At 38.5% G+C, this 25,059-nt stretch overlaps 1 protein-coding gene across 1 annotated transcript; it reads right to left on the minus strand.

Annotated features, from left to right (window-relative positions):
• Positions 1-6,344: 6,344 nt before the first annotated feature.
• On the minus strand, positions 6,345-24,505 carry LOC149088664 (major facilitator superfamily domain-containing protein 6-like). Its single transcript, XM_089248637.1, has 7 exons — positions 24,390-24,505; positions 21,737-21,808; positions 20,104-20,200; positions 19,021-19,111; positions 13,373-14,755; positions 12,504-12,653; positions 6,345-7,645 (listed from the first exon to the last, which is right to left on the minus strand). Exons 3-7 carry the CDS (start codon positions 20,173-20,175, stop codon positions 7,599-7,601), a joined length of 1,743 nt encoding a protein of 580 aa, XP_089104763.1. The 5' UTR covers positions 20,176-20,200; positions 21,737-21,808; positions 24,390-24,505; the 3' UTR covers positions 6,345-7,598.
• Positions 24,506-25,059: the final 554 nt, after the last annotated feature.

Below are 25,059 nucleotides of genomic sequence, written 5' to 3' on the forward strand. Positions count from 1 at the left end.
GTGAATGCCAATGAGGAAAAGAAATATATGTCTATTAAGAATGTTTCTCTTGGGGGTCATTCAAGTATTACGCCAGCATCGATGGGGGGGTTTCCGATTTGCTGACAAGGGAAGGAGGGTTGTTCGGACGATGCTTACGCATCAACCACCCTTTACGAAAATATGAAACATTCTTAATGGCATCTTACTAAAACAAGAAAAACCTTTCGATGTTAGTGGGCACCTGAACTAATATTCTCCCTATTGATATGTCCCCTGCAGATTAATGGGGGACATTATCATTAGTAGGGGGACGTCACTAAAAACACTTTAATGATCTGTAAATGTTTCGCGGATCCAAGTGATCTGGAAATGCGTCCGGACCGCTTAAGCGCTCTAGAACTGTGTCACATGTCACTCAAGGGATCTCTAAATGTGCCCTGGATCACTTAAGTGTTCTGAAAATGTGCCACGGGCCGCTTAAATGCTCTGGAATTGTGTCATGTGCATAGGCGGAGATAGACTTGGAAGTCTGGGGGGGGGTACGGTCATTATTGCTGGGGGGGGGGTAAGATGATGATGATGTCAATTCATCTATACATATATGCATTAGATCAGTCGACTTCACCTCCTCCCGTATCTCCGCCCATGGCCATGTGTCACTTAAGCGATCCATAAAAGCGTTACTTAGTTCATTTTTACAAAATTATGTTTGAGAGGGTAGGGGGGTCTGGCCACATCAGATAACCCCCAGGGCTGCATTTGGTCCATGGGCCAAGGGTTTGCCATGTATGACTTAGAGGGTGGGTCGCAATAAATTTCTTGAAAAGAGATTTTGAGTTCTAAGCCTTCAAATAGCAGTGAAATTAACAAAAATTGATTATGCATAATAACGCGTAAAGGTGTTTTCTTTGGAAATTTTAATTAAAAAAAATAAATTTTTGATCGTCTGGGTGGGGGGGGGGGGGGGGAGACACGAGATCTCAACACGACCATCGTTAAAAACTTGATTTTTCTCAGCATCCGGCGATATGTCGATGTAGATTTTTAAGAAAAACTCTCTGGATTGACAGTAGCGTTAGGTCCGAAAGGGATGGACCAATCAGATAATTTTCTCCTCTGCTGATAATCATCATCACTATCAACGAGTGCCGCGTTATTATTATTGTATTTTCATTTATTTTGTACGCTTTTGTGTGTGTTGATTGTTCCTAATTTTCGTAAGCTACATTTTTTTTTTTTTTAAATTCATCCGGATTCTTTTTAGTTTCGTCAAATATTTGAGAAAGAGGTACGACGCTATGCGCACGCACATGAAACTGGCAGGGGAAAATTTTCTAAATTATTACGTTTCAAAAATGATGTTCTGTTAAGTTCAATGATGTTATTATGAATTTTTCAAAACGACTAGCAAAAATATCGCCATCATATATTCCCATGTTTTTACATCAACCGTCTTGATATTTATCAAGATATTATATTATATATCAACCACCAAATTTGCACTGTTGTTTCGGCATCTCTTTTATATTCCGATCAGAAAATGCACTCAAGGATGAGGCTTGAGATTTTTGGCGGTGCGGGTGGATCGGCTGCTTCTTTAGTTTTTTTTTTGCGTTTGTGTTAGAAAAAGGATAATCTTTCCTTTCTGTAATTTTCTCTTTTCCCCTCCTTCATATTGTTCGTCTCGGTAATTTTTTTTCGTTGTTTTTTAGTTATTTATTTAATCCTCGTTTTATCGTCGAGACGGCGGATTTGGTATGTAGTTCCAACTCCCTTATAACTAACTTGATTGATAACAATATCGACATGGAAATTAATAACGATGCTCCCTCTAATGGTTTTGAGAACCCTAATAGGGCTCTGCCTGTCAACACGTGGTCTTCAAATATTAGTGATGTAGACTTATTAGCCTGTGCGTGTAATGAAATTAAATGCTTCACTGTCAAGCTGTCGGGTGCTCAAGCTATTCCGAGATCTCGACCGAGGGACTTGGAAAAAAGCTTATTAAATTATTTTTCGGACACCTCCCAGATCTTAGACGTCCGTTTCACTCGTGGTAATGAACTCATAATCGCGACCTCTTCACAAAAAGCGGCGACTGAAGCCTTATCGATACCTAGGATCCTAGATATTCCAGTCAAAGCTATTTTGCTTACTGATACCATTACCTCGAAATTCCTCCTGCGGAATATTCCTACTCTTGCGGACTTGGCCGACGAAATTCGCGAAAATAACATCACCCTTTTGAGTCTAAGAAGATTTGCAAGAAATGGTGAAGCGTCCACATCAGTGCTTGCTACTATTTTGGGAGTGAATCTACCTTCAGTTCTCAAAATATGGTTCACCATACATAGACCGAAACTTTTCATTGACCGGCCATTTCAATGTTCCAGGTGCTTCAAATTGAATCATCGACAAGTCCATTGTCGGGCCTCTGGTCCAGTTTGTCGATCCTGTGGGGGTGCTCATAGCTCCTCAGATTGTTCAAATCCTAGATCATGTGTCAACTGTGCTGGTGATCATCTGGACAAATCATGTGTGTCATATATCTTTGAATGTAAAGTGCTTGAATTTAAGGCAAGTAATCATGTCACTCTTCTGGTTTTGAGGTCCCTTCCAACCTAAACACACACTCATCCTGGGACTACATCTCATAACTCACAAAAGTGATCTAGCATCGTCCCCTAGATCTGAAGATTTTCTTTTCCATATCATCCCATTTCCATTCTTTTTGTAGTAAGCTACTACCGCTGTTGTTTTGAATTTTCAATTTTTCTTTATTTTATTACCTACCTCACATTACTCTCTCCCAGCCAGGGAATGGTCACTGCAGCCGATAGCCCTGCTTAATTCAACTGTAACTGTAACTCAAGGATGAGAAAAAATTTATTTGTTGACTAGCTATAATACCCGGCGCTGCCCGGGTTTTCTTCAATGAGGCTTTTTTGGATCACGTGATATCTCCCTCTCTTTTTCTTGAGGGACATGCAAACCGTGTCCAAGTTGACCAATATGGCGACCTGCGCGATTCATGAAATAAACAAATCTAGATTTACACAGAAACGTAGAAATGAATGTATATTTTTCTTTTTTTAAGGGGCGCTAGGTATTTCGATCCCCCCCCCCCCCTGAACTTCAAGTTATCCATCTGTCTGTTCCAGCTTCCAAAAATCCTTAGTTAAAGCTGTGGAATTTTTTCGATGCACTTTTCACGGGCTCATAACTAATTTTAAAATATCCTAACCCACATGAATTTATGCAAATAAATATCAAAAGAGACAATATGGAGACATTAATTTTCATACTTGAGAAGATATAAATGAAATCAATGATATTGCTCGAATATCCAACTCAAAAGTATAGGTTTGGCTAATTACTTCGTATTTAATCTCCTGGGCTTCGTATATCTCTAAGCGAACTGAATATTTCAAAAATCGAGAATTCAATACAATTTTTAAAATTATTGATGGGGTGGAAAATAACACTAATTTCCGCATTTCTACAGTAAAATCTACAATTTTAGCACTGATTTCTATGAGGATATCACCCTTTTCCTCATTACTGAGAGTATATTGAAAATGTGGCAAACCATTATAAAGGCATAAACTATTATACATATACTAACAGGATTAAAGAAGTGACAAACCGTTGTAAAGGCATATGCAAGTCTTAAACGCATTGCTAGGGAACCACGGTAACCAAAGTAAACGTTCGGAAAGTGATTGTTGAGGCCCAAAAACCATTGTTGCCTGACAGTTTTTTTTACCATTTGGGGCACTTGCCCTGCTCTGACGAACTTTTAAAGTAGCCTATCGTTCAAGTCGGGTCCCATTTGGTCTATATGCAAAATTTCAAGACGATCGATCTAAAATTGTAGATTTGTATAGAGAACATACACACACACACACACACAGACACACATACAGAAAATCAATTTTATATATATAGATTAATTAATTAATTAATTAATATAAAAAATTTACTTCGCGATTTTTTAAAGTGTACTTAGTGCGCAGAGTATACGGTGTATGAGTGTGTGTAAGGGTGTTTACTGCATTACACTTTTGTGTACTGCACAGAAAGTGTAGCGCAATACAATAAATAATATTCTTATATTGAGATAACTTTAACTTAAGAATAAAGGCATTTCCATGCACGATTTGAAATATATATATATATATCGTTGTAGAGAGATTTATCTCGAGTATAATAATTTATAACGATTTATTACTATGAATAATTTTTCCAATCAGTATGTGTAATTAGATAACATTTTAAACGATAATGCTGTCTCTGAATCATGTCTGTAAATTAAGTGACGTAATTCGGAGAATTATTATTCATTATAATGAGCAGCTTGATAAATTAATCATGAATGAATAATTTCAAATACTACTAATTTGTCTCCGTCGCTCTCGCCTTCACCGAAAAACATACTTTCGAGCGGCCCCCATGTTTATTTCCGTAACGCGAGCTTAACGAGTGCTTTCCTCCCGCGTTATCTACCGCTTCGCATAGCGATGACGATAACGAAGATCTCTAGTAACGCTGTGAGAAAAATCAACCTTTAGCGACGGTGACGTAAATCAATCCCACAATGCACCGCAAACCTCAAACACGTTTGAAACGCGGGCTTAACCACACCAGCGTAATAGACCCCCCTATCCTCCATCTTGGATAACGTAATATTATATTCACATAGAATATGGCATAAAATGATAATATTTGAAGGGAAAATAAAATAACATTTTGTTGGGGAAAATTGTCTTATCCCCCAGTTCGTCACACATTTGATGTCTTCGTTCGTGAGACTGTCTTAACAATTGTCTTAAAAGATGAAAATGAATGTTTGATTATTTACAATATGTACAGGGTGATTCAGAAAGATGGGAAAAGCTTTAAGAGGTGGTAGTACACAAAAAAACAAAACTCGCAGATTTGCATACGATTTCTTCTTTCCCACAGGTGGCATTTGCATGCATGTTGTTCTTTTTATCCCAATAAATTTCAACAGGAATGTCGTTTTAACGTTTGCGGAGCAGCCGTTTCGGAACGCGCTAGTGCGTTGGCGTTTTATGTTAGACCATGCATTCGTTGATGACAATTGTCGGTATTGGTGTTTGCTATATCCTTTTAAAGTTCTCCCCCGCCCCCCCCCCCCATCTTTTCTGAATCATTCTGTATATATCTCGCTGCTTTGCGTCTTCGCATCTGCGCAGTAGCTCGATACGCCGGTGACGAGAGAGTTGATCGTGTACCCATAGCCAGAAAGCGTCAGAATTTCTTCGAACTGCTGGGTGCCCGTCTTGAGTTTCAAGTGGAAAATTTTTCGATTTCTGAATCAGTTCTGTGGGTGCTCGGACCCATTGTACAAACAGGTTGTGCATTCCGTGGGTGCTCAAGCACCCCTTGCTCCGACGCAACTGCCCATAGCCACATGTTTTGTCTTGTTAATCCGTTTGTAAATACAGCCGAATCCCATTTTAACGAATACCGAAAATATAGCGAAAAAATCTCGTTTTAACGAACACTTTTTCTAATCCTCCAAATAAGTTTACATAGGAAAAATGCAAACAACTGGAATTCTTTCATAACGAAATTTCATTATAACGAAGTGATTTCTCCATTCTCTTGGAGTTTGTTATAACGGGATTCGACTGTATATAATACTTAGCAGTTGATTCTCGTTCTAAAAGGGAGTCAGATTATTCCACGTCACCGTCGCATTTTATCACCAAACCAACACAAAAGTATGATTTTTTTTATTCTTGAATGGTTTTTCATTTCAAAAATTATAAGTCTCGTACCTCATGAATATGTAAATTCGACCCCAGCATCATTAAAGACCCAGTATATTGCATATTACAGACTTAATCTCCGCACTTCCTTTTATATATAAAATAGATTGTCTTTCTGTGTGTATTTTCTATACAAATCTACAATTCTAGACTAATCTCCGCTAATGGGTTTTGTTTTGTATTTTGCATATATATAACAAACAGTGCCCGATTTGAGCGATAGACTACTTGAAAAGTCGGACAAATGCCCGAAATGGGTGATAACGATAACTGTTGGGCAGAAATGTATTATAGGCCACAACAATGACAATTTTTGTATGTGTACTTAGGTAACCGAGGTTCCTAGACAATGTGTTTCAGACACGTTTATTCCTTCACAATGGTATATCACTTCTTCAATGCTTCCAGCATATGGGGGAAAACCTGGGAAGCACCGGGTATTTTTTGCAAGAAATAAATAAAAGAGACAAATCTAATAATATCATTTTAAACTTTTATAAAATTTTTCCAATTGAATCAATCACCACGAAGTTCAATTACTCGATATCAAGAGTGTTTGTTCCACAGTATGTTAATTGATATTTTCTTAGAGAATGTTGGAGCACCGTGTATTTTAAAAGTCTCTTGATAATATTCACATCAAGTTAAAAACAACAAAAATTCACAATTTCAATTTTACGAATTTTACTCAGCGGATTTTATTAACATCGAAAATTTCAGAACAGATGAGATATACGCAACATGGTCTTATTTACTAATGATGATAATTCAAAATGAATGTATTTTTCTTTTTTTAAGGGGGGTTGGTGCACGTAAATTTTCCAAAAAACACATTTTCTAGTTTTTTAATTTTTAAATACTATGAAATTTTATGAATCTAACCGCGTTCAAGTTTTTGTACTACCTGAGCTAAAAATATTTTAAAATAAACCGCTGGTAAGCATTAACACACGCTAATGTTTTTCACTATAATGTGTTTTTCTCAAAACTAAGTCTTGTTAGATAAGGAACATTTTTCGAACACCGCTCATTCAAATGACTTGAAACTTTGTGTGGCTCTCAACACTATAATGTTACATACTTTAACATGAGGATTTAGGATTTTAATTGTTGGTTACTTTTTCTTGAATTTTAACTTGGAAAAACGTGCAACTTTTTCAAAAATCACCAAAATTTACCCATATTTTGTGGCATAAAATTTTTTTGAATAATTTTAATAAAAAAAATCCTCATGTCAAAGTATATAATACCATAGTGTTGAGAGACACACAAAGTTTCAAGACATTTGAATGAGTGGTGTTCGAAAAAGTGTTCCTTATCTAACAAAAAACTTCGATGTGAGAAAAAAGCATTGCAGTGAAAACCATTAGCACGTACAATGCCTGCCAGTAGTTTATATTAAAATATTTTAAAAATACTTTTATTACAGGTAGAACAGAAACTTTAACACAGTTGGACGCGGAAAATTTTATAGATTTAAAAATTGAAAAATATGTGATTTGTTTGGAAAATTTTCCTGCACCAACCCCCTTAACATAAAAACCAAAAAAAAAAATCGGAATTTTCTTTTAATTTTCTCTTGCTTACACACTGAAATTTTCAGAAATGTGCGCGTTACATTATCTTAAAAAAAATAATAATTTATTTCCAATATACAGTACATTTTGTGATGTATATCATGCAATGCTTTGATACACATTTCGTAAATATTCAGCGGGAAAGATCATCAGCGAATTGCAAGCTCTAATCGGTCAGTTCTAAAAAAACTTCTTTTCCGAAACACAATAAAAAATACTGTACATATTCTATTTCTCTTCATTATTTAGTGGTCGAATCCGATGCATCTGTGTCTTTACACTCCAGATCTACAAAAAAAAAAATTGAATTCAACATTTAGTTCCGTAAACACTGAGGGGCCATTCAAGTCAGCATATTTTAAGCTATTTTTGACCCCCCCCTTTCCTCCTTCGTCACACAAACAGCTGAAGTCTGACCCCCCCCCCTCCTTGTCAGCGAAATTTCGTAAGCTCTGCGCCTCCCCCCTCCTCACGCATATTGGGATTAGAGGCAAATGAGGGGATTAGATCACGAGCCCCCCCCCCTCCGCCCTTCCTAAAACAAACAAAAATTCATTTTTTATTTTAAAATTATATATATTTTTTAAATTAAGATATTGAAAGAAATACCTTTATATGTGATTATTAGGGCTAGGATTTTTATGCTCTAAAAACTTCTAAAATATGCTCTTAAAAAATGTAAATATGCCCTATAAAACAAAAAGTATATCATAAAAAATGTTTCATTCTTATCTCAAATAACATTAGCTTTAGCAAAATAATGCGATAATAGGAAGTGTTGATGCAGAGTCGAAACTATTTTGAATCATAAGGGGTCATTCAAGTATTACGTCAGCATCGGAGTAGTGGGGGGGGGGTTGGATTCGCTGACTTGGTGGGAGGGGGGGGGTTTGAAGGTTGCTTACGTCATCAACCACCCCTTTTTGAAGATATGAAATATTCTAAGCTGCTGACCTGTGGGGGGGGGGGGAGTCACTGTTTCGCGCTGAATTTTGCTGACGAGGGGGGGGAGAGGGTCAAAAATGACTGAATATCTGCTTACGTAGCTTACGTAATACTTGAATGGCCCCTAACTTATCTTATCCAGCGAAAATTTCCCTTTTCAGCAAGTTTTTCCCTAAAAATTCAAAAGTAATGTGCTGCCATCTATAGGCAAACATACTTAGCCAAGTATATAATTTTTTTTTGCTATTTTTAGTCAATACAAATCCTGGTAGCCCTGGTAGCACTCGTCTGAGACAGGGACCTAAAAAAAAAAAAGCCTGAAGCGGTATTGGAATAGCGGGGAAAAAATTTTACTTTTTATCGGAAATTATGAAATTTGTAAAATGTGCCTTAAAATTTCGGAAAATATGATTTGAAATAATAAACAGCGAAATACGCATAAAAAAAAAATGCAATGACACAATCAATTTCTGTTACATTAAATGCTATTTGAAGGCTTAAGAACTCAAAAAATTTCTGTTAAAGAAATTCATTGTGACCTACCTCCCAAGTCTTTTGTGCCTCTTCTACAGGTCGATCCTTTGCCTCTGAATGGACATACAGGGTGGGCAAAAAGTCTGTAAAGTCGCCTTATTGGTTATCTTGTATGTCCCTCAAAATATCACGTGATCCAAAAAGCCTAATTTTCTTTGACTTGTATACGTCAGTGCCACCTATCGTCTGTTTTTTTGAAATATTTTTCTCCTGTCATAAAAATTCCCATCACCTAGCGATGCTAACCCTGCAAACCGTTTTTTACTTCGGTTATATTTCCAGTTTCTATGAATTTTTAAAGTTTCTACGGACTTTTCGCCCACCCTGTACATAGAGAGTATAAATAGGGAGTGTGACACTGCTGTAGTGAGCTTTGCTATGTATGAACGGGGCTAATTTTCCGCGTGATTAAAGACTGAATACACCATATTTTTAGCCTGTGTTTCAAGTTTATTAATTACTGGTTTAAGAAGTTAAGCATTAATCAAAGGAGATTGCCGTTGCTATAGTTAATGAGCTCTCGTCTTTTTCATTATGGCTTGTCTATGTTCCAGAAATGTTGATCAATGGCAAGATGGTTGCCTAACAACAACCATTTGATTAATTTGAAGTAATTCCTTTTTATAGTTAGCTACTGATGCGATAAATGAAATTATTGCCGATGTGTCTGGTCTTGGCTAACTAATTGGAAATGCCTGACATTTTTATCTCCTGCTCCTCACACAAGATGGAGTTGACGTAAACTTTGGTTTTTCTTTTCATTATTAATATATTTTCCTCGGGGAAAAACAACCATTTGAGTAATTAGAGAAGTAATTCAATTTCAATATTTTTCTCTCGAGAAAAATATGTATATATGTTGACAGCACTCAATGTGCGAGGTTGTTCAGCAAGTCCCCTGAATATGTTTAATACGTAAATCACCCTTTATTAGAATTAAGCGTCGAGCTTTTTAAAACAGTGATTTTCTTATATTCATGGTAATGACCACCAGTGATTGCCAATTTTTATTCCGAGTGCAAGCTATAGGCCCACACACCACGCGTGATCAAGTATTTCAGGGGTACATTAAATAAATACACACCCAAACGCGTTTGGTCTTTTTCCCGATATCCCACCCTTCACCGCAAACCAGTTGCGGTCCCAGCTTTCCATCATTCAAGAAAATAGTTTTCACGATTTGTAGGTTCTTTGCTCGTCCCGTAAGTCATCGCAGCTTGTTTTCTCGTCCACATCATGCAGGAGCATAAACAATACGGGGCTGGGTGGTGGTCCGCTATTCAAGAAAAATTGTATCATTTGAATATGGGGGCAGGGCGAAGTAAAAAATCCATCCTCCTCCCCCCACATCACCATGCACACCTTCGGTGAACCATATCACCCATTGTTGCAAGAGCGTGTACCCGCTTATGTACGGGAGTCCAGTAAATTAGTCGGTGCCCGAGTGGCATGGTGGTGAGATGCTCGTCTACCTTCGTGAAGGTTGTTGTCAGGGTCCCGGGTTCGAACCCAAGGGAGGATATATATATATCTTCCCTAACGAACTCGAGGCGACCACCGATAGACAGCGCCTTCACTTCCAACCCATCTCACTAATGGCAGTAAATTGCAATATAGCGATATGGCCAGAGTTGGTGTTTGGTGAAGTAGTAAATCAGTCAAGCCAAGCGCTGAGGGAAAAAAAACAGTTTAAACAGTGTACCCCCCCCCCGTAAGTGATACCGGATGGAAAGGGCAGTCACAAGAGGTATGAGAGATTACAAGAGAAAGAGGTCCATACGGGACTAATCAATAAGGGGAAATGTTAGTTCAGGAGCCCACAAACTGTTGATGTGCTACAACACAGTGAATTTGCTTTCCACAGTTTGCAAAACAATATTGTTTCATTTGCACAGAACACTACGCTGGACCTCGGCTTGGATGAAATGGCTACTCAAAAGACCGGAACTAACCAAACATCTGGTCAAACCAAAACCTCATCACCTTCCTGAGCGACAACCCAGAGAAGGTGAAGATAATGGGGAAGAACGAATGATGACAGAAAAATGGTGGACCCGGACACACCAGTGGGCCCCTTGGAGATCAGCTAGACTGACAACAACACGCGATTGTATGTACAACGAATTATACGATGTATAGCGATTACCGAATGTATGACCCCCTACGAAAGGGCCCCCCAGTCTCCCGCCTTGTCTTTCAGAATTTTCTCCGGCACGACAGCGCCCTTCAGGAGCAATGAGCTAAAATCGCGTAAAACACAGAGCCAAAGTCGTTCTGTTCTGTTCAGTACAGAACACTTTCTCACTATAACGAGAAAAGAATTTTTTCATACAATATCTGTGATGTCCTTTGCTTCACTTCAGGCACGTTGAAAATTGGATTTCACAACAATACACGAATCATTCACAATCGATACAAAAATATTATTTGCATTTACTATAAGGGTAACTTCCGAAGAATTTGAAAATATTGAGTCCCTATGGCCATATTTATCTGGATCTGCTCGAACTTCATCAGATGCAGAAATTGACGGTAAAATTTCCCTTATGAGTGTTTCCTCCCTTTCTCACAAATTCAGAATTAATGTGCTGCGATCAATATGTAAAAATATCTTGCCGAGTACTGTATTTAGCTGCACAAAATTTAAAAAAAAACCCCATATAATTCTTTTCATAAAACTCTCAAAATTTCCCACAAACGCTAAAAAAATCCGCCATGGAACAATTTTAGCGAATTTGATTGGCTAACAACGTCTTTGTTCTACCGCTCATTCTTGTACACTTTTTCCAATGGGAAAAAAATCGTAAATTATGGTAAAAATTGCTAAACATCTGCTAAAGGGCGGGGGGGGGGAGATAGATAGGAGGCCAGTGCCTACAGCAGTGAACTAAAATGCATTTTCAACATGGGAAGGACGGGAGAGTTGGACATGACAAATATATTGGATATGGATATTCTTCACACTATCCTAAAAATTACAAGAAATAAAAATCATCTCCACCCGCGATTTTAGATAAGTTTAGAAATTTAAAATTAATTTTTGTTCAAAATATTTTTATCAAATAATGTCAGGTTGTGTGTGTGTGGCCGAAATTGCCGCTGAAAATGCGGGAATATTCAGTAAAATAAGGGTTACATCAGTGATTCCCAACGTGGGCGATGGAAAGTTGTAGGGGGCGGTGGAAGCTACGGGTATAACATAGGATCCTGTGGGTTAGATTGCGTTGGAGGGCGATGGGAGAAAAAAATTTCTGAAGAAGGGGGTGATGTGGGGGGACAAAAAGGTTGGGAAACTATGGGTTAGGGATCATTCAAGTATTACGTCAGCATCGGGGGAGGGGAGAGGGGTTTCGGATTTGCTGACTTTTGATGACGAGGGGAGAGGGGAGGTTTGAAGGTTGCTTACGTTCTCAACCACCCTTTTTGAAGATATGAAATATTCTAAGCTGCTGACGAAATTTTGCTGACAGAGGGGGGGGGGGTCAGTGTTTTGCTGACAAGGGGTGGGGAGGGGGTCAAAAATAACTGAAAATCTGCTTACGTAATACTTGAATGGCCCCTTATATGGTCATCCTACTATATAATGAATTTTCTGTGTGGGATATTTCTACTGAAATATTAAATACAAAACTTGTGCATCTTCAAACATGGAATTGGCTTTACACACCTTTCCGGCTGGTTCTATTTTTCCGAAAGTGAAGAAAGGTACCATAAGCGATACCGGAGAAACCACAAAGGATGGCCAATAATCGATATGCCCATCTTCCACCGTACTTACTCATAACTTGACCGCCAACAAGACTTCCAAGACTTTTACCTGTTAATGAGAAAGGGGAAAAAAAGATTATTATAATAGTAAATTATAATCTTTTTCATAATGAGTGAACATACGGGTGCATAGTAAATAGGGGGGGGGGAGTATGGCATTTTACTGGTGAACCGTTGATCCAAACTCTTCACCTACGTACATTTTATCATTTTCATCTTATAATGTCAAAATCAGAATTCTCAAATTCACTTTCGTCAACGGATGACACTTCGCAAATAGATTTCAAGGTTCTTTCAAAATTTCCATTAAAATATGAAATATATTTCCATGAAATATTTGTATGCAAAACAGTGAAGAAGAAAAAAAATGCCAACATAATTTGGGAGGGGAAGAGTTTTTGTTAGATTTTGCTGTTCTTTCCCAATTTTTTCGGCAACTTTTTGAATTCAAACGTTTAAATGAACATTGCATTTGGAAAAGACGCGTTATTTTGTTGACCTCAGGAGGTAACAGAGCAACAACTTTATAATTGGATTTTTGAGAATAGGGTACCCGTATAAAAAGTTAATTTTTTTTGTATTGATAAAAGTATAAAAGTATATTCTATACAACCCCTTGCAACTTGAATAACTTATCTGAGTTTTAATGGTTGTTATGTGGATACTTTTTCTAATTGCCTCTAGGATCAACGATTCGGCTATTAAAATGCGGCCAAGGACTCACTGAATTATATACTTAACCTAAAACATTCAAAAAATATTGGTTACCAAGAGACCAGTGAATTCCGCCAGCACACACGATAACCGTTGCATGTAAACCCTCAGGAGCTACTTCATGACTGTGTCTGATGACCGCTACCCACAGCAGATGGTATGTGAAAATGGCTGATGTTTCGTAGATTAAAGCGTGCCACGTATTCTCCAGCAACGAATAACCTACACAGTAAAAGACATGGGCGAGGAAACCGCACAGCAGTAGGTTCGAACTACCGAGTTTTTCGACCCACCAGTTGGATGTGAGTAAAAATGGAAGTCCGGATATGCTGTTCACGCCCAGCATGAGTCCCATGAGGGTACTCGGTGCTCCCAGGCGATCGAGATAGATGAATGAGTAAATTTTAGCGAAAATAGAAGTTGTGCCTAGCACGAGTAAAGACAGGCCAAAAACGACGATGTCCAGGTTTTTCAATAGCTTCGCTGCGTTTCTCATCATATTTCGTCCTGGTGGGTAAATACGCACGTCCAATTTATAAACAGCCATCATCAGAAGAACAAGTACTCCGTCAATGAAATAGATTGCAGTTGCAAAGTTTCGCGGTCCTCCTTCTGGTGTTGTTAGGTCAACGAGGTAGCTTGCAAATGGCGAGATCAAAGTTATGCTCAGTATCGACCAGAATCTTTCACGGCCAAAATCTGAATTATAAGTTTCTACCATAAACATTGATGTTACATCCATGAATCTGTAGCAGTTCGAGTATAGAGCGGAAAACAAGCAGGATATGATTGTACAGAATGTTACAACTAGTATACTGTTGTCATCTATGAGAGGACATTTCAGTTCTGTCCAGGAAGTATTAAGTCCCACATCCTCACCACAGAATGATGCGCAATCGTCTCTCATTATAGACCGACAGAAAGTTCTAGAATCTATCCACGTAGCATTTTGTGTCGCGATTTCGATATCCGGCGCAGAAAAGGCTCTCTTCAAGGTACTTGGGATAGGCTTGGTGCTATTCCAAGACGGATCTTCTCCAGTTTCAGTTTTATTTAAAGGAAATGCGTGGTATAACAGTTCACTATAATTACATTGTACAAAACATTCTACAGTAATGTTCGTAAATTGGCTCTCTTTGAGTTTGTTTTCCACAGACAAGTTCGGATCGCATTGGATTTCGGCAACATCTGTCAGGAAGCAATTCCTTTTCCTTATCACTGGAATTATGAGAACGCTGTTGATAACGATGGCTACTAATATGATGTTGGCGACTAATACGGGTTTAGATCTTCCTATTTTGTCGGCGATTATCCCAGATAATGTAGGGGCAACGAACTGGAGTATTGGACTCAACGCAAGCATGAAGGATAGTTGCGAGACGGATAGGCCCAGTTGGAGTAAGTATAAGTTGAAGAATGGCAGAAGCATTGCTCCTCCTAAGGGATAACAAAAAATATTGCATGTAATAATTATTATCGAAACTAAAAAAACAGTGTCATATAATTTTTTTAAACTTGAATGTGCCTGCCTCATTTGGAACCCTGTGTTCGTGATTATGAAATGGACACACTCGTGTCCCTTTGGTTGGCCCATCGAGCTTATATTACTGGAGGGAGTATGACGTCAGCGGTCTCCGCCTTGGCAGTGCTGAGAACGGTGTCCCCAAACATCTTTCTCGGAAGACCACGTGACTCGGTAAAAACAAACATGATCCCCCAGATCCCCCATAGAGATCAATGTTAAAATTGCCGATTTTAGCATAGAAATGAGGAAATTTAGTAAGGTTTCCGCCGCATCAATAATTTTAAAAATTGAATTGAATTTTTGATTTTCGAAATATTGAGTTCGCTTAGAGATACGAAGCCTAGAAAATTAAATATAAAATAATGAGCCAGACCCACTTTTGAGGTGGATATCCATGCAATAACATTAATTTCAGCTTTTTATTTACACTCATGTCCATAAATTGAGGATAATGCCAGCTCCGGCAAATAAAGGTTCAGAAACAAAACAAACGTTACTTATTCATAAAGCCCATTTATTAAACAAAAGATAAAGAACAAAAACGATGATGTATGTATGATACCATTCATAAAAACTACGATTTTTGCTCCTTGGCGCAATTGTAAAAAATATCTCCTTTACAAAAACTTACTATTACATGGTTGGTATGATGGTTAATACATTGTATGTCATCCATGCGATGAAATACAGTCCGTACAACGCCTAGGCATGCTGAGTATCAAATTATCGATCTGATGTTGGGGAAGATCGCTCCACTCAGCAAGCAATGCTCTCCGAAGTTCCGGTACACATGTAGAGGTGGCTGACGGGCTGCAACTCGTCGGCCAAGCATGTCCCACACATGCTCTATCGGATACAAGTCAGGTGAGAATGCTGGCCATTCCATACGGGTTATATCCTCAGATTCAATGCATTCGTTTACGATGTTTGCTCGGTGAGGACGGGCGTTGTCATCCATAAACGCAAATTCTGCGCCCATGGCACCCCTAAACAAATGTACATGTTGTTCCAGAATGATGTCCCGATAAATTTGGGCTTTCATGGTTCCGGTTTGAACATGCAGATCTGTTCTGGAACCCAGTATAATTCCACCCCAAACGAGCAATGCTGCACCACCGAAACGGTGTCGTTCAATGATGTTGTCTTGGTGATAACGGGTACCTGGCGTTCTCCATATGAAAGTCCGACGTGAATCAGACTGCAAGCTAAACCTGGACTCGTCGGAAAACATCACACAAGCCCACTGTGACGATGTCCACATTGCATGTTGTCTACTCCTGGCTAATCGCTGCCGAAAGTGAGTTGCCGTGAGCGGAACACATCTGACAGGCCTGCGAGCATATAGACCAATATCTCCCAAACGTCTGTACACGGTTTGCCTTGAAACGTTGGTACCCGTGGCTGCAGATAGCTGACGAGACAGGTCGGATGCTGTGCTCCGTCTGCTTCTTTTGGCAGTTACTGCCAAATACCGGTCTTCATTCGGCGTTGTAACTCGGGGGCGACCTGTACTGTAACGTCTACTGACATTTCCGTTATCTTGGAATCGTTGCCAAAGCCTAGAGATGACACTTTGGGCAATTCCAAGTTAATCGGATACTTCCATCTGAGTACGCCCACATTCCAGGCGGCCGATAATTCTACCACGTAAAAAATCATCCACATGCGTCCTCTGTGTCATAACTATTCGCTTATGGCACTGAGCGCCTTACAGAACTCTTGTGAACAATTTCACTTCTTTGCCACCATTCCTTATATACCCCCTTCTTACACTCTCGTCATTGTGGCATTACTATCGCTATCATCTGGTGGCTTCCTGAAATTTGCATATCATTCTTGCAGATGTGTGTGATAATTCTACAGGTGAAATTTATACTTTAGGGTTTCGATTTCCGTGTGATTCTGAATTATCCTTAATTTATGGACATGAGTGTATATGTTCTCAAGCACGAGAAAATGAAAACTAATGTCTCCGTATTGTCTTATATTATCCAATTGCATCAATTCATATGGTTTAGGATGTTTTGGAATTAGTTAATTATTAACTAATTAATTATTAATATTAATTAATAATTATTCATAAATTACAATGAAGAAATTCCGCAGCTTTAATCAAGCATTTTTTGAAGCAAAAACAGGCTTATCGATTCATTTCTGTGTTTCTTTAATTTAGAATTTGTTCCTTTCATGAGTCGCATGTGGCATTCCTTTCACATGAGAGTAATTAAAGATAATTCCAGAATTAATGAAAGAGATACTTTCAGCATTGACGAAACTGATAATTTCAAAATCAATGACAGCGATAATTTCAAAATTAATGAAAGTGATAATTTCAAAATTAATGAAAGTGATAATTCTATAATTAATGAAAGTGATAATTCCAGCATTGATGAAAGATAATAAATGAAAGAAAAATATATTGCATGGATATCTACCTCAAAAGTGGGTCTGGCTCATTATTTTATATTTATTTTTCTGGGCTTCGTATTTCTAAGCCAACTCAATATTTCGAAAATCAAAAATTCTATTCAATTTTTAAAATTATTTATGTGGCGGAAAAAACCCTACTAAACTTCCGCATTTCTATGGTGAAATCGGCAATTTTAACATTGATCTCTATGGGGATCGGGTTTGTTTTCACCGAGTCACGTGGTTTCCTTGCGTTAGATGTAGACGACGTCGCGGCGGCTGGATGCTCCCTCCAGTAATATAAGCTCGATGGGTTGGCCCAATATGTTCGGAGGTCAGTCATGCGCAAGTAGTGTTGCCACTCCAACATGGGCAATTATCGTCAAATGATAGAAGGTATTGGACGGCTGCGAAAGATTTTAACAGGTGGCTGATACGAAGATGTATATTTAGGAAATAGGGAAAATTCAACTTCTCTTTTCTGTGGAATCGAACCAACATCATCTCACTTGCGGGTGAGCGAACGAGACTACAAAGGCATCGAATATCTTAATCTTTCCTTACAGCTCGTCTCCACTGAACGAGACTGTACATGGACGGTCGGACCTCATTCAGGTCAAAGTTCGCAATTTCTTACACTGCCACTAGATGGCGACATATTCGAGGATGATGCCATTCTCCGATATCCATACGAAGGTATTTACCAGCTGGCTGCGAAGATGAATCTAGGAAAGAGAAGACTCAACTGTCCTTCCGGAAAATAGAACCCTACTCCTCTTATTTGCCGGGTGAGCACCATAGAGCACTAGACTAGAGAGGCAACGAATATCTCAATCTTTCCTTTGAACTCGTGTGCAGACATGGACTGCGGAGAGGGACATCGTCTTCGGATAAGTCGCCATCTGGTGGCAGTGTAAGCAATTGTGAGCTTTGTCCTCAATTAGGTCCGATCATCCATGTACAGTCCCGTTCAGTGCGCACGAGCTCTGTATAAGGAAAGAGTGAGATATTCGTTGCCTTTGTAGTCTAGTGGTCTAGGACGCTCACCCGGCAAGTGATAGGACGTGGGTTCGATTGCCCGCACACAAGGGTAGTTGAATTTTCCCTCTTTCCTAAATTTACCTTCGCATCATCCAGCCGTTTAAAACCATCGTATGGATAGCTTAGCGTGACATCATCCTCGGATTGGACGGCTGGTCGAACAGAACGACTAGTAGCATCCAGCTTCCAACCCAAGTCCAAGGAGCCGCCTTCGTTCCCGATATTACAATCGATCTGGCCCCAGCAATCATAACACAGAGAGTGTCCTGGAAGCAAATTTTCCTCCAAGAAACATTGGGCGAAGCTGGGCCAGTGTGTAACCAGCCCGTGCCGCTGCTGCTTCTTCGCACCGGAAGGGGGGGGGGAAGACAAATATTGGAAGCAAATATTTTAGCATTTTTAATTCAGCAAATGGAGTCTATTCAATATAGATTTCTTAAACATCTGCATTTCAAAAAATTCGGTGTCAGTTACGATTTTCTTATTGCTGATTCGTTTTTAGTCTCATTATTTCATGTTGTTAGTTTGAACGATCGTAGAGAGATTTTTTGCTTTCAATATTTTTTTCACAAATTGTTAAATATATAATGAGAGTGATTGTATGCAAATTTTACAGGAAGTGAGCATTAATGCCCCAATGTATTGCACGGGATCATATAAGTTATTTACCATTAAATTGGAGTGTATGTTACTGTTTTAACGGATTTTATAATTGTTCAATACTTACCTCCGTACCAGAGGAATAATGATATCTTCAAAGGTATCAAGGGTTTGTTGATCCTCATGCATTTCCGTAGCTTGCCATCGTGTTCTACAGGCTATGTTATTGAATCATCAAAAAGTACAGAAAATAAATTAATTTCGATTGCATTTTTAATCGTTTGTTTTTGCATTAAAATTTTGATCAATCGAATGCTTTTGCAGATATTTATACGTCTGCGGACTTATATTATCAGCTGAAAACACGTTTCCGCCCAATTCTTAAAAACTTGTTAAAATAGTGGAAACTAAAAAAGAATTCGTAACTTTTTAGGGTTGACTTAATAAAAGTGAAAATTTATATAGAAAATTGACTACTTGACAGTCGTGGAGGGTTGATGTTTATTTTTGGTAGTCCGGAGAGTTCGCCTCCGGTGGCTAAATTCCAGCCAACAAATGAACTCATCTTTTCTCAACTAAAAGATCTTATCTCACCCTCCAAAGAATCTGGTATCTACTTCATCCCATGCAAGAATGAGAAAAACGCTATATTGACCAAAAACACCAGGAGACATCTTAATATTCGAGTTCTCGAACGCCGAAAACAACGCCGAGAAGGGACAGACAAATAGTTCGGCTATTGCCCAACACTATTGGCAACTTTCACATAATTTTGATTTTGTGAAAGCGTCTGTTTTTAAAAAAAGCGACACATAATTCCGAACTGAATTTTCTCGAGGGATAGATACTTCATCAAAACTTGCCAGGATCCTGGCAAGAAATAGTGTGCTTGGACAAGATTTATTAACCTCAGTCGAGACAGAATTTTAAACACTTTGCAACAAATGGCGCCCCCAATTCGCATCCAAAGACCACTCGTCCTGAGCAAATACAAAGGCGAACTCTCCGGACGACCAAACAAACTTCAACCGTCCACGACTCATTTGTGTGATTTCTGACCACGAGGTCCTGATGACGGTTCTCCATTGTAGAGCCGAAACGCGTCGACCAATTGAAATTTCATTTGTCTTAAAAGCGTGTCAATTTTCTATATTAATTAAAACCAGGCAAAGTTCTAATTTTTGTTATAAAAGTGAAAATGTTGCGATACCTGTGAATTCGTACTTCCTTGTCTCGTAGAATCGCTCCTTGTTTCAACAGTTTGTCTATTAAAAGTATTCATCCCTTGAACAGACTCGAGACACTTCCTTTTGAAGAAAACAGAAAATATTCAACTATTATTTAATTCAACAAAAATGGATTCACATTCTGTGTGTGGGCGTGTTCTTTCTCAATACAAATGTAAAGGATGCAACCGGCAAAAATCTCAACGAGGTAGCTGAATAGACGTGTCCATATATGAGGTGTCTGTCCAGAATATGGATGCCAAATGTATACAGCAACCCAAAATTAAGAGTGATTATTTAAAGAGAAAGCAAATACACAACTGAAACAAAACTAATACAAATAATACAAACAAATGATTATGACAAAATGAAATACACTGCCCATAAAAAAAAAGATTATGGTTGTCTTACGTAAGTATGGATAGCTTCTCGATTTATCCCAAAATGTTCATCCTATTTCCTTTTGAACGCGTCAATAATGTAATAATTCACGACTCCCGAGGGTAAGCTGTCCCATTTATTCCCACCCTATTAGAGAAAAATTTTGCGCTCTGTTCATTTATTTCCACGTTATCAGTTATCACAACTGGAGAAACCGCGAGACACCCAGGCTCTGTCGCTAGAAGCAACGTAAGCTCTTCGGCCCCCCCCCCCCGGAAGGGGGAGGTCCAGGGCATCTCCGCCAAAACCATTATTTATTGATACGTCAAAGATGACATATAGTGAAAGGAAATTAAAAATTATGTAAAAAGAAGAATCAAATTAATCAAGTTAAAGCCAAAGTGCAACGGGCACGAATAATAAGTAATCATGGAAAGATGTATAAAATCATATCGCAAAGGCGCAATCAGAAATTTGATTAAATTAAATAAATAAATAAAATGAAATTAAATAAATAAATAAAATGAAATTAAATAAATAAATAAAATGAAATTAAATAAATAAATAAATTTGATTGATCGAGGATTGTTTGACAGAAAGGCAGAGCACCCCGTTGCGCTCGGGCAGTTCAGTACACTCTGTCCAATTCACTTTTGACCACAGTTGAAGGTCTTTAAAATATCTCCGAGACACTTGAGTATAGATTTAGGAGCTGGAGGAGATGGATCCCTTATCTTCCCAGGATGTTCCTCAAGGAATTTCACCATTTTTCTTATCTTTTCTCTTGATTCCTCTCGACGTAGTATGCCAAGCATCCATAGTCTGTGTAGATGGGCAGCCGGCGAACGGAAGCAGCAAGGGTTTATGGACGGTATCTCATCTGAGGAAGAGAGAAGTAAGGAGATGTCCCTCTCTCATAAAATGAGATTATGGGTCATTCAAGTATCACGTCAGCATCGGGGGGAGGGGTTCGGATTTGCTGACTTTTGATGACAAGCGGGGAAGGGTTTGAAGGTTGCTTACGTTATCAATCATTCCCTTTTTGAAGATATGAAATATTCTAAGCTGCTGACGAAATTTTGCTGACAGGGGGAGGGGGGTCAGTGTTTTGCTGACTTTTGCTGGCGGGGGGGGGTCAAAAATGGCTGAAAATCTTCTCACGTAATACTTGAATGGCCCCTTTGAGAGATGTGCAGAATGTGAGAATCTGTTTAAAACTCTGCAGAAAACAACCACCTGAATAAAACTAGCAGTGTGCGAGCAATGAATCCGTCCAACGACACTGCAATTTCCCATTTCCTAGGAATCCTAAAAAGGAGGCAAAAGCAAGTGTCATTGGATTAGGCTCTTTTTTGAAGTCATGCAAAAAAAATAATAATAATAATAATAAGTTTGCAAAAAACAATGAGTCTGTAAATTGTCCTGAACGATAGTCCTCCTCTCTCTTGTCGTTTAGAGTAAAGTCAATAATCAATAATGTTTGTAAACATTATCGTATTTTACGTTTATTTTTGTCGTTATTTATATTATGTATATTTTATTATCATTATTATTATTATTATTGTGTTTAATTATTGATTGAATGCCGTTTTTATTAGTCATTTTTATATGAATGACTAATTGTGGAACGAATTATCCCAGTTTCCATTATTTCCTATGGGGAAGTTTGATTAGAATAACAAGCTATTCGGATAACGAGCACGTTGGTGGAACGAATTAAGCTCGTTAACCGAAGTTCCACTTGTATTACTATACTCTATTATCTGTAATACTTACAAATAGTAGGTATATGAAGTATAATACACTTTTCACCTTCACCTACCTGTTTCCTTTCCCCTCTTATGTGTACATACTTTTTTATATTGTACAACCTATAATAATAACCTTAGAATAGAAGTTTTTTTCTCCTCAAAAAATGATGGAGATGAAAAGAACTTCTTTTTTGTAGGGTTGCAGCAGTTTTGTGTTGATGATGAGAGAGGAAAGAGAAAACAGATAGATTTGTTTTAATTAATTTCACTGGCGTTTGGACGCAATATTACGTCCTTGATCGTAAAGTGGTCAATAACGAAATACAGGACAAGGGAAAAAATCTACTGCTTACTGTACTTGGTCAGCCGGGTTGAGTGTGGATTTTGCATACACCATTCTCATCCGAAATATAGAACGAGTGTTCAAAGGAAGAGAAAGAGTGAATTCGTCCACCCCCCCCCCCCTTCCGGTCCAGTGCGTCAAACCAACATCAGCTATAGTAAAAACGAAGATTAAATTATTCAAATTTTTCAGCACAAAATGAAATCGTGGTCTGAGAGGAGCGAAAAATCCCAATTTGAGCAAAACATAAGACATGAAGTGAAAAGAACGGTCAGTTTTTAGCAATTGACTCCTTTCAAAGCACTAAACAAGCAATCAGCATTGTCGACAGCTAGCCGCGACACCCTTCACAAAGGTTTGGCGATGCCCCGACGAATTAGAGCCGCGACGCACGGTTTGAGAAACAGTAATGTCCAGTATTACGGTTCCTTTCTTTTAGACAACATTTATAAAGAGCCAGATTCCATTAATTTTTATCTGCTTTACTCAGATATGGAAAAAAAAATATTATGAAAAGTTGTTTTTTCTTTCAAATCTTCAGGAGAACAATATAAGAATACTCAAGATTTAAGCAATGTTGATGTAATGCGAATTACAGTTATTCCAGTAATTTATAATATGATTTTAATGTTGGGGGTAATTTATCACGAGAATGATTATTATGTAACAAACAAAATTCAATTAAAACACAAAATATCACAATAATATAATTATATAATATCACAAAAATTAGCGTTGCATTTTTGTGATATTTTCTTTGAGGTCTATGGGGGGGGGAGGGGGCATCATTTTTAGCGAAGTTTCAGTTGCACGATTTTCACCCATAATGCAACGTTTTGATATGGCCTCTTGAACGTCGTATAAACGAGGTTCCATTTGCGGTGAAGAATCTGTAGAATGGGAAAAACAGCCTCATGCAAGTTAGAAAATGAAACTTTTCTCTATGTCTTAGGATTGCTATTTAGGATTTGCTATTCAGAAAAGCGATAAGAAATCGTGAAGCTCAATTGGCCATCGGAAGGAAGAGAGGCGGGGGGGGGGGGAAGAATCCAAAGAAACAATTTAAAAGTTCCGCATCTATTGGAGGAAGACCCTCATAAAATCCGCATATAGGTCTTGAGTTTCGGGAATATGAGATTTTTCCAGAATTCCCAGGAATTCTTCTTATAAAAAAATCGCTACAGGTGAAACACAAGAAAAATTTTGAAGCTATCGGGGTTCCGACATCTTTGGCGTTCCGTCACTTATGCTTCCGCGGAACCCCAAAAAAAAATCTCTCGCGGAACACCAGTTGGAAAACCCTGCTCTAGGAAGGCGTTTGACAGCAGGTTTTTACCAGCCGCCAGCAACGATTCCGGAGTTACAGTTGGCGCTATAACAGGAATGGACAGCAATGTCTCAACGGCTCGTTGACAACCTTGCACTCAGCATGGGCAGACAATGTCAATCCTGCATAATAGTCAGGGATCATCATATCCCCTTCTAAAGGCCGAATTTTCCTTGCCAGTCTCTTGCTACATGGCCGTTTCGGTCAAAAAACACGGAGGATATTTGAGGGGGGGGGGGGAAGCGATCAATAAAACGGATACAACGGTTTTTCCAAAATCTCTGTTAAGGTCCCAAAGAACTGAAACAACATTCGGTTGTGAGGTTATGAATTCCTGATATTGATACACATCTCTGAAAACATCAGCTACAATGATGCAATACTATCAAAACTGTTTCAACTGTCACTATGGTCAAGGTAGAAGACTGTTCCACTGTTCGGGAAAGGAAAAGGAAAATATATACTTACTTTTTGATGACACTCTCTTGAAATGAAATCCCGTACAATCCCGCAGATATCCGAATTATTCGTGCTTTTGCTAAACACAGTGTGTAGAAAATGGTCTCTATAGTGGGCGCATTCACTCTTTACACATACTGCACGGAGATCTAAAAAGACCGAAATACACTGACTTGACGTGATTTCACGTCATGTGAGGAACGTTGTGAATTCTGATTCGTGGAAATATTCTGTGACGCGGGAATATCCTACGTAATATAATTTTTACGTCACAGAATTTCTACGAATCAGAATTCATAACGTCTCTGATGTGACGTGATTACCCCGTCACGTCAGTGTAGTGTGTGTTTTGGCCTGTACTGATCTATTCACTGAACATTTGAGTGTGAGATATGAATCTTGATGAAATTCGTTGATACGCCGGGATGTATTACATAATGCTTTCTTAAACTATTCACAGAAAGAAAAAATACACGACCTATAATAGAAAATTATTCGCTCTCTTCAACTAATGAATGGTCATTTCTGTTGATTACGTGATCCATCGGGGGGTTTTGTCTCATTAGTACTTCTGTACAAAGTTATGGAGGATGACCTTCGATTGTTTATTTGCTTCATTATCTTCATTCCCCCCCCCCTTTCCTCCCCACGCTTGAACGCGAACTATGGGTGGTATGTA

The sequence above is a fragment of the Pholcus phalangioides genome, unplaced genomic scaffold (assembly GCF_987345545.1).
Source record: "Pholcus phalangioides strain wild (caught in Gottingen) unplaced genomic scaffold, Ppha-v1.0 ptg000003l_1, whole genome shotgun sequence".
Taxonomy (NCBI): domain Eukaryota; kingdom Metazoa; phylum Arthropoda; class Arachnida; order Araneae; family Pholcidae; genus Pholcus; species Pholcus phalangioides.

What these genes read in the sequence shown, in the direction of transcription:
- LOC149088664 (XM_089248637.1), bottom strand. Translation starts at nt 20,175, where the DNA reads ATGAATACTTTTAATAGACAAACTGTTGAAACAAGGAGCGATTCTACG. An exon ending in ATTATTCCTCTGGTACGGAG is followed by an intron (nt 14,756 to 19,020) that starts GTAAGTATTGAA and finishes GTTATCCCTTAG; the next exon opens with GAGGAGCAATGCTTCTGCCA. An exon ending in CGGAATTCACTGGTCTCTTG is followed by an intron (nt 12,654 to 13,372) that starts GTAACCAATATT and finishes TCTCATTAACAG; the next exon opens with GTAAAAGTCTTGGAAGTCTT.